General features: G+C 41.0%; 1 protein-coding gene across 1 annotated transcript in view; it reads right to left on the bottom strand.

Moving 5' to 3' along the window:
- The window catches only part of PSMC6 (proteasome (prosome, macropain) 26S subunit, ATPase, 6), a 25,202-nt gene extending 16,712 nt beyond the window's left edge, over positions 1 to 8,490 (bottom strand). The window contains exons 1-6 of the mRNA XM_010834578.1: positions 8,358 to 8,490; positions 7,304 to 7,383; positions 7,173 to 7,212; positions 6,872 to 6,924; positions 4,056 to 4,123; positions 3,697 to 3,811 (exon numbers count right to left, since the gene is read on the bottom strand). Coding sequence (XP_010832880.1) covers positions 3,697 to 3,811; positions 4,056 to 4,123; positions 6,872 to 6,924; positions 7,173 to 7,212; positions 7,304 to 7,383; positions 8,358 to 8,484 — 483 coding nt within the window. The 5' untranslated portion in view covers positions 8,485 to 8,490. The remainder of the gene's footprint in view (positions 1 to 3,696; positions 3,812 to 4,055; positions 4,124 to 6,871; positions 6,925 to 7,172; positions 7,213 to 7,303; positions 7,384 to 8,357) is intronic.
- Between the last annotated feature and the right edge of the window lie 769 nt (positions 8,491 to 9,259).

Here is a 9,259-nt window from a genome sequence, read left to right as displayed (position 1 = left end):
CAGCCATAAGGGTGGTGCCATCTGCATATCTGAGGTTATTGATATTCCTCCCAGCAATCTTGATTCCAGCTTGTGCTTCATCCAGCCCAGGCATTTCACATGATGCACTCTGCACATAAGTTAAATAAGCACAGTGACAATATACAGCCTTGACGTCCTTTCCTGATTTGGAAGCAGTCTGTTGTTCCATGTCCAGTTCTAACTGTTGCTTTTTGACCTGCATACAGATTTCTCAGGAGGCAGGTCAAGTGGTCTGGTATTCCCATCTCTTTCAGAATTTTCTACAGTTTGTTGTGATCCACAGAGTCAAAGGCTTTGGCATAGCCAATAAAGCAGAAGTAGATGTCTTTCTGGAACTCTCTTGCTTTCTCGATGATCCAGAGGATGTTAGCAATTTGATCTCTGGTTCTTCTGCCTTTTCTAAATCCAGCTTGAACATCTGGAAGTTCTTGGGTCACATACTGTTGAAGCCTGGCTTGGGAAATTTTGAGCATTATTTTACTAGTGTGTGAGATGAATGCAATTGTGCAGTAGTTTGAACATTCTTTGGCATTGCCTTTCTTTGGGACTGGAATGAAAACTGATCTTTTCCAGTCCTGTGGCCACTGCTGAGTTTTCCAAATTTGCTGGCATATTGAGTGCAGCACTTTCACAGCATCATCTTTTAGGATTTGAAATAGCTCAACTGGAATTCCATCACCTCCACTAGCTTTGTTCGTAGTGGTGCTTCCTAAGGCCCACTTGACTTTGCATTCTAGGATGTCTGGCTCTAAGTGAGTGATCACACCATCGTGGTTATCTGGGTCATGAAGGTCTTTTTTGTATACTTCTTTCTTGTATTCTTGCCACCTCTTCTTAGTATCTTTTGCTTCTGTTAGGTCCATACCATTTCTGTCCTTTACTGTGCTCATCTTTGCATGAAATGTTCCTTGGTATCTCTATTTTTCTTGAAGAGATCTCTAGTCCTTCCCATTCTGTTGTTTTCCTCTATTTCTTCGCATTGATCACTGAGGAAGGCTTTCCCTTATCTCTCCTTGCTATTGAGCCACAGTCAGCTCAATGCCCTAAGACTGATTCAAAGAAAGCAAAGTGAGGGACCAAAAAGGTGAGGATTTGACTGTCCAATTTAAACTCTTCAGTCCGAGTAACTAGTTCAGTTCAGTCGCTCAGTCATGTCCGACTCTTTGCAACCCTATGGACTGCAGCATGCCAGGCCTCCCTGTCCATCACCAACTCCTGGAGTTTACTCAAACTCATGCCCAATGAGTTGGTGATGCCATTCGACCATCTCATGCTCTGTCATCCCCTTCTCCTCCCGCCTTCAATCTTTCCCAGCATCAGGGTCTTTTCCAATGAGTTAGCTCTTCACATCAGGTGGCCAAAGTATTGAGAGTTTCAGCTTCAACATCAGTCCTTCCAATGAACATTCAGGACTCATTTCCTTTAGGATGGACTGGTTGGATCTCCTTACAGTCCAAGGGACTCTTGAGTCTTCTCCAACACCACAGTTCAAAAGCATCAATTCTTCAGCTCTCAGCCTTCTTCACAGTCCAACTCTTACATCCATATATGACTACTGGAAAAACCATAGCTTTGACTAGATGGACCTTTGTTGGCAAAGCAATGTCTCTGTTTTTTAATAGGCTGTCTAGGTCGGTCATAACTTTTTTCCCAAGGAGCAAGTGTCTTTTAATTTCATGGCTGTGGTCACCATTTGCAGTGATTTTGGAGCCCCCGAAAATGAAGTCTGCCACTGTTTACCAGTAACTTGAGAGAGAAACTTTTTTGAGTAGTTTTGCACTTAAGGTATGATTGCTGCTGCTACTGCTGCTAAGTCACTTCAGTCGTGTCCAACTCTGTGTGACCCCATAGACGGCAGCCCACCAGGCTCCCCTGTCCCTGGGATTCTCCAGGCAAGAATTCTGGAGTGGGTTGCCATTTCCTCCTCCAATGCATGAAAGTGAGCCTACCAGGCTCCTCCGTCCATGGGATTTTTCAGGCAAGAGTACTGGAGTGGGGTGCCATTGCCTTCTCCAAGGTATGATTAAGACATACCAAAATTGTGGGCAATTAATATTCTCAACTGTCTGCAGATGGAAAGGGGGACTGCATGTTCATGGACTGTGTGTGTGTGTGTTTAATTAATATTCTCAACTGTCTACAGATGTCCATGGTGTGTATGTGTAACTAATATTCTCAACTGTCTGCAGATGGAAAACGGATTGCATGTCTGTGGTGTGTGTGTATGTGTGTGTGTGAGAGAGAGGAGAAGACACAGAGAGAGATTCTGCTCCTATGGCTGATGCAGCAAACCACTGTAAAAGATTTCAGTGTTTCATGAACCACCAGTTCTCTCTCTGCCCTTTCATTAACTACTAAGTGAAAATAACAGGCTTTTATTTATGCTTAAGCCAGTGCTTCCTCAAGTATGGTTTAAAAAAAAAATAAAAAAGCTTGGTTTCATAATCATCTGGAATGCTTGCTTATTTTTGCGTTTTAGGCCACACCATGAGGCACATAGGATTTCAGTTTCCCAACCAGGACTGGAACCCAGGGTCCCAGCACTGGGAGTACAGAGTCTTAACCACTGGACAGTAACGCAAGGCCCCCAGAATGCTTGTTTCAATGCTAATTCCTGTGGATTCTACCCCTAATCCGTTACATCAAAACCATGCAGAGAGCTTATGAATCTGTACCTTTAATAAGAGTTCGAGGAAATTTAAAGTGCTGAAATCAGATAATGTAAGCTTTTCTGACTAACCAAATTCATTCCTGAGTATCTCCATCCTAAATTAGGATGAAATCAATACGACAATTTAATCTGCTTAAAAGAGAAGTGTTAAGAAGCTATCTGTGCTGTGAAGCAAGGCAATCCTGATTTGATTCTTCACCTAAGAACTTAATTGTTTCTGTTATCCAGTCGCTAAGCTGTGCCCCATTCTTTACGACCCCATGGACAACAGCACACCATTTAAGCCATCCAAAGCCAGTATTTTTCTTAAATGACAGTAAACAGTTTTAACAAAATAAAATATGTAAGACACAGATAACTTACTCTATTATAAGGATAATAGTATAACGAGGTTATGGGAAAAAACTACATTACACACACCATCCAAATGTGCTCCAACCCAAGTAAATTACAAGATAATCAAACTAACAGATGGCATGAGCATTGGATTATATCCATTATTCAACATATTCAGTATATGTCAATTATTCTTAGTTTTTTTCCCCTTCTTTGTCATAAAAAAAAAAAAGGGTAAGATTTTTCTAACATCAAATTATCTCCAAATTACAAAAACCTGTAATTTTTATAGCTAGAGCTTCAGAGCTATTTTTCTCTCAGCAAAAATACTATTTATATAATATTCAGTAAACATTATTTGGACAAAGTAATTTTACATCCTCTCCCTTCCTTCAGTATTTCTTTTTCATGGTCACTTATTTATTTTTGATACAAATGTACATGATGCGTCTTAACAGACAGCCCACCTACCACCACACAGGTAGGGCGTGGCCACTAGGACAGAGGTAGGGCAGGGAGAGGAGCTGGTAGCGCTGCCATCTGCCTCTCAGCCTCCCGACTGCCGCTCAGGCTCCAGAGACCCAGACACCACAGGCTCTGGCCTTCAGGCATTTTAAAACCAGTACTATTCCTTGGTAAGTTCAGAGAACAAAGCATACACTACCAACCTCTCTTAATTCCCGAATCTGTTCTGATAGCCCTCCAATCTCAGAATAAGAAACATTCCCAGGGTCCTCATGAGACATGTTGTAAACCAATGGATCCACTTCTCTTGGCAAATATCTGTAATGATAAAGTGTGTACTTTTCTTTTAAAAGATGTATTTTGTCTCAGCCTACAAAGAGTATAAATGATTTGCTTATACAAGAACGTGTAGGAGATCTTATAAAATCATGTTTAAACTAATCTGAAATTAATAAAAGCAGAAAAGTGGCAAAATATTCAGTGATCTCAGGAAGCATCTATTTTGGATAAAATCTTCCCTCCATGACAATAAAAGGTTAACTAAATAGTATAAGATACCTACCTCATGATAGTTAGTGTAGTCATATCCAAAGCAACTCTTGTTCCTGGCTTCAGCTTACTTTTGTCAAGCTAATTTTATAAAACAGAAAGTGTCACATAAACACTTGAAAGGGGGTATAACAGTCTAACAAGAGCATAGTTAGAAGCCAAATAATCATTTTTACCCTTCAGAGAGAACACTAATATTAGATTATAAACAACATGGAGTTCTGCCTCTTAAAAAAGTGCCCTTTTGTGCAGTCTCACTGTGAAACCCCTAATACACAAAATTTGAGGAGGCAACGACTTTGTTTTTGAAGCAGGAACTGACTGCAATATTTTACTTTCAAAGGCTCACTATTTAATAGTTTTGCTCATCATTTTGATTTAGGCACTGACTTTTGACTTTGGAAACTGGTAGCAAAGTATATATACAGATTCCTTAGTGAACATTTGTGAAGAAAGAAAGGAAAGCATCTTACAAGTACGTCCATTAAATTTATTTTAAAAACTATGGTTTTGAGAAGGACATACTCTATGATCACAGTAGATAAGGGAGAAATGCACTGTTTCCCTCTAGAGATTTAGTAAAATTCTAAAGAATAAAAAAAATCCCAGCAACCTTCATTTATGCCTTTGCTACATGTCAGACACCACGGTAAACATATTTTATGTTAAGTTGAATCATACTAAATAATTTATTGGCATATTTAGGCAGTGTAACTTATTTGGGTAGAACTGGATAGAATCTATCCAAAGAGATTCAATCATGCTCAGGCTGTTTGTCAAAAAGAGTTACTTTTCAATAGTTTAGAAAACTGCTTGTTAATACAATTTCAGAATCACACAAATTACTGAACACTTTTCACAGAATTTTGCAGAGAGTGCTTGGTTTAGGATTTAGTGCCAGTTAAAATGAAGTGGGAGGCTTCCCTGGTGGCTCAATAGTAAAGAATCTGCCTGCCAGTGCAGGAGAGAAATGCAGGAGACATGGATTCAATCCCTGGGTCAGAAGATCCCCTGGAGGAGGAAATGGCACCTCACTTAAGTTTTCTTGCCTAGAAAATTTCACGGGCAGAGGAGGGCAACAGTCCACAGAGTTGCGAAGAGTTGGATAAGATAGAGCAACTTGAAGTGGGAGCAAAGTAAATACTAGGTTTAATATAATGGATTAAACTAAAAGTATTTCCCAGATACAGTAGTTCCCCCTCCCTTATTTATAAATGGAAACTTTATCATAATAAGTATGTAGGTATAGGAAAAAATACAGCACATATAGGTTTGGTTACATGCCTAGGTTTCAGGCATCCACTGGGAGTCTTGGAACATATCCCCCACGGATGAGGGACTACTGTACTTGAAACAAGAGCTTAAACAGAGATCAATAAGAAGTTATTTCATTTATATCTATAGGCAATATATACTCTGGGCTTTCTAATATTTTTCAGCATTCAAATGCTCTATTGCCCTCATATAATCATGAAATATCTGTAAATGCCAACTTCTGGCATCCAAAGGGTCCTGAAAGGGACATAAATATTCTTTATAGGATTAGGCATCTAAAATTTTGATTTAGAAAATATCATCCCACTTATATGTAAGCAAAATCTTAAGACTGAACCTTGTCCCTGGGTAAAATTCCATTCTATAGCCATGTCGGGTCAATGTTTTAAAACCTGAACCTGATATAACAAATACTCAGAGAAAGGTCTTCCAATGAGTTTTTAAAAATCTGCTAAAGGCATTTCCTAAAGAATAGAGTAGTACATACATTGGCTTCAGTGGTTACTAAATAATTCAAATCTATTTGTCAGTTTTTGACTGCAAAATAAAACTTGGAGTTATCTCAATTTGCTTATTCTGCTGCTGCTAAGTCACTTCAGTCGTGTCCGACTCTGTGTGACCCCATAGATGGCAGCCCACCAGGCTCCGCGGTCCCTGGGATTCTCCAGGCAAGAACACTGGAGTGGGTTGCCATTTGCTTATTCTAATCTAAACCAATTCACACAAAATCAATTCAACCTATAGTAAAGTTGATAAGTAATATTTCTGAATGTTTAAAATGCAATTTATAAGGTTTAATACTTTTAAGTCTTCTTCAAAAAGAGACATTAAAATAAAATAATCTGATTATTTTTCAGTTCTAAGATTCTTTGATTTCTCTGTGTGTAGAGTTGACTGAGCTAATGCAATCAAGCAGAAAAGTAGACTACCAGGACAGTTCAGCTGGTAAGAATCCGCCTGCAATGCGGAACACCTGGGTTCAATCCCTGGGTTGGGAAGATCCCCTGGAGAAAGGAAAGGCTACCTACTCCAGTATTCTGGCCTGGAGAATTCCATAGCCAGTATAGTCCATGGGGTTGCAAACAGTCGGACACGGCTGAGCTTTCATCAGGAGTCAAATCCATGGTTTGAGTTTGCTGCTGCTGCTAAGTTGCTTCAGTCGTGTCCGACTCTGTGCGACCCCAAGACGGCAGCCCACCAGGCTCTCCCGTCCCTGGAATCCTCCAGGCAAGAACAATGGAATGGGCTGCCATTTCCTTCTCCAGTGCATGAAAGTGAAGTTGCTCAGTCATGTCTGACTCTTAGCGATCCCATGGACCCCAGCCTACCAGGCTCCCCCATCCATGGGATTTTCCAGGCAAGGGTACTGGAGTGGGGTGCCATTGCCTTCTCCCATGGTTTGAGTTTAGGCTTTGCTAATAATTAGCTATATCTGAACAAGCCACCTTCGGGAGTTATGGGCATAATTTCTAACTTGCCTACCTGGAAAATTAAATAACTTATCTCAAAGCACTTTTGTCAATTATGAAGCACTATACAAATATAAAATGTTACCTGTCGACGACAACCCACAACATATCTCGGTCCATTTGTAGCTTTAACAATGACTAAAGGGGAAAAAAGAAATGAAAAAACAAATTGAAACATAGAAAGTAAAAACTAAATATATCCACATTGATGGCACGTTGAGTTTTATTTCTGTTCTCCAAAAGACAAGAGTTGAAAGAAAACTCAGTCTATGCAAGAATATCATCCACCTTCATTATAATCATTTAAGCAATAAGCATTCAAAGCTGGTGACAGAAAGGAGGTAACCCTGCTCTTTTTCTCTTTACTAACAATCTAATACACTTACATTTTTCTTCAGTTAACTGCTTAAGTACTTCACCCACAATCTAATAAAGAAAAAAGAGAGCATTATTTTTTGCCAAGAGCTTAAAAAAATAAATCACCATCACCCTCTACATCCCGAACTCCATTACCTACCTGCCCAACACTTTGTAGAGCCTTCAGATCATTTTCAGACTTTTCATACTGCTTGGTAAGTTCTTTTAATTGTTCCCTTACTGAAATAATATAATTTGAACATTTTGAATTAAGTAATCTTCGCGAGTTTAAGCCACCAAATCTTAATTTTTGTCTGTTTCACTTTACATATATTTTATATCCACTGAATCAAACCACACAAAAGTAACAATGCTGTTTGTAGATGACATGTTTCAAAACGAAATATTACAGAGAAAGCACGTATTTTTATTTTCTTGATCGGCAATACTTACTTCTTTGAGCACCTTTTAGGTAACATTCTTAACAGATATTGACCTTCTGACATTTCCGAATCTGAGATTACAAATCCGAATAAGAGTTAGACCCTCCTCACTTCATCTATTTACATGCACTGTTACCCTCTGGCTTTTTAACCTAAATAAAGCTCCACAGAAGTATGGTTAAGGTTTTCATTTATTACGTCGGTGACGGTGCATTAAGAAAAAAATGCAACTCTTTTATTTAGTTCAGGAGGTAAGGGAAACGTGTGTAATTAATGCAGTACAATTCAAAACACGAGTAAAGATGAAAAGGGCTACTCTGACTGATACGCCTTATCCCTTAAACCCCATGTTCGGTTTTCTACTCCACTAACAAGCCAATCCCCCTAGAATCTCATCTCTTGCTTGAGCTTCTTTGACTCAAGTCTTTTCCGCGCTCCGGGTTCCGGGGCTCCACCAATACTGCACTCCTTGCACTTCAACCTGGGAAACATCTCTGACCAACTTCTTCCCCACTCTTTGTCGGGTCATTTTCCACTTTTATCTCAGAACTGGGGATGTTCTGTATGTCACCTGGACCAGACTAGATCATTTCCAACCCCGAAAAGGCTCGGCTTCCCAAGTACTGGGCGGAATGACAAAGCGCCTTGTCCCTGGACTGAGGCCTTCTCATCCCCGGGACTCGGTTGCCGAACTCGGCAAAAGGCCTCCGCTTCGGCAGAGACAGAAGCGGGTCCAGGTACGAGATTACGTGGAAAGAAAGGTGCACTCACACTCCTTGAGACGGCCGTCAATCTCTTTGTGCTCCAGCAGTTTCTTGCGGTAGTCCTGAAGCGCCTTATCTCTAGGGTCCGCCATGATGAGAAGCCGTCGCTCATAGGGGATGCCGGGAATGGCCATGGCCGCCCGGGCGGGGGAAGGGGCGGGGCGAGGGAGAAGAGCCTCCCTGGAAGGGCAGGTTCGCAGGTGACCCCGCCCCTTCCGGTTGGCTCCGCCTCTTCACTGCACTTCTCCAACTTCTGCGTCTAGGGCGCCGGAGCCCGCGGAAGGAGACCTCCACCTACACCGTCCCCTGCTGGTCGGCCTGGGTAGAGCAGGGCGCTGTCCCCTGAGAAGCCTTGGTGTTTTTAAGTCATCCTGTCCTGGAACCACTAAAGAAATGTAATAAATTAATATGAGAGTAAAATAGAGAATATACATATTTCTCTAAGTAGCGCTTATGGCTTTTCGATGTATACCTGTTGGTATAACACAATACTATCTAGGATCTCCAGGTACAGAAGGAGTAAGCTATTGATTTATTTCTTCATTCAGTGAATGAAGTACTAAGGATTTGATCTGGTAGGAAGATTAAAAAAAAAAAGATTTCAAAGTGTAATAAATGCTGTTCAGTTCAGTTCAGTCGCTCAGTCGTGTCTGACTCTTTGCAACCCCATGAATCGCAGCACGCCAGGCCTCCCTGTCCATCACCACCTCCCTGAGTTCACTCAAACTCATGTCCATCGAGTCGGTGATGCCATCCACCGATGACAGAGCCATCTCACCCTCTGTCGTCCCCTTTTCCTCCTGCCCCCAATCCCTCCCAGCATCAGAGTCTTTTCCAATGAGTCAACTCTTCACATGAGGTGGCCAAAGTACTGGAGTTTCAGCTTTAGCATCATTCCTTCCAAAGAAC

Source organism: Bison bison, unplaced genomic scaffold (assembly GCF_000754665.1).
Source record: "Bison bison bison isolate TAMUID 2011002044 unplaced genomic scaffold, Bison_UMD1.0 scf7180017864034, whole genome shotgun sequence".
In the NCBI taxonomy this organism is placed as follows: Eukaryota; Metazoa; Chordata; class Mammalia; order Artiodactyla; family Bovidae; genus Bison; species Bison bison.
The sequence above is the reverse complement of the archived record's forward strand: the minus strand, read 5'-3'. Positions and strand labels throughout refer to the sequence as shown.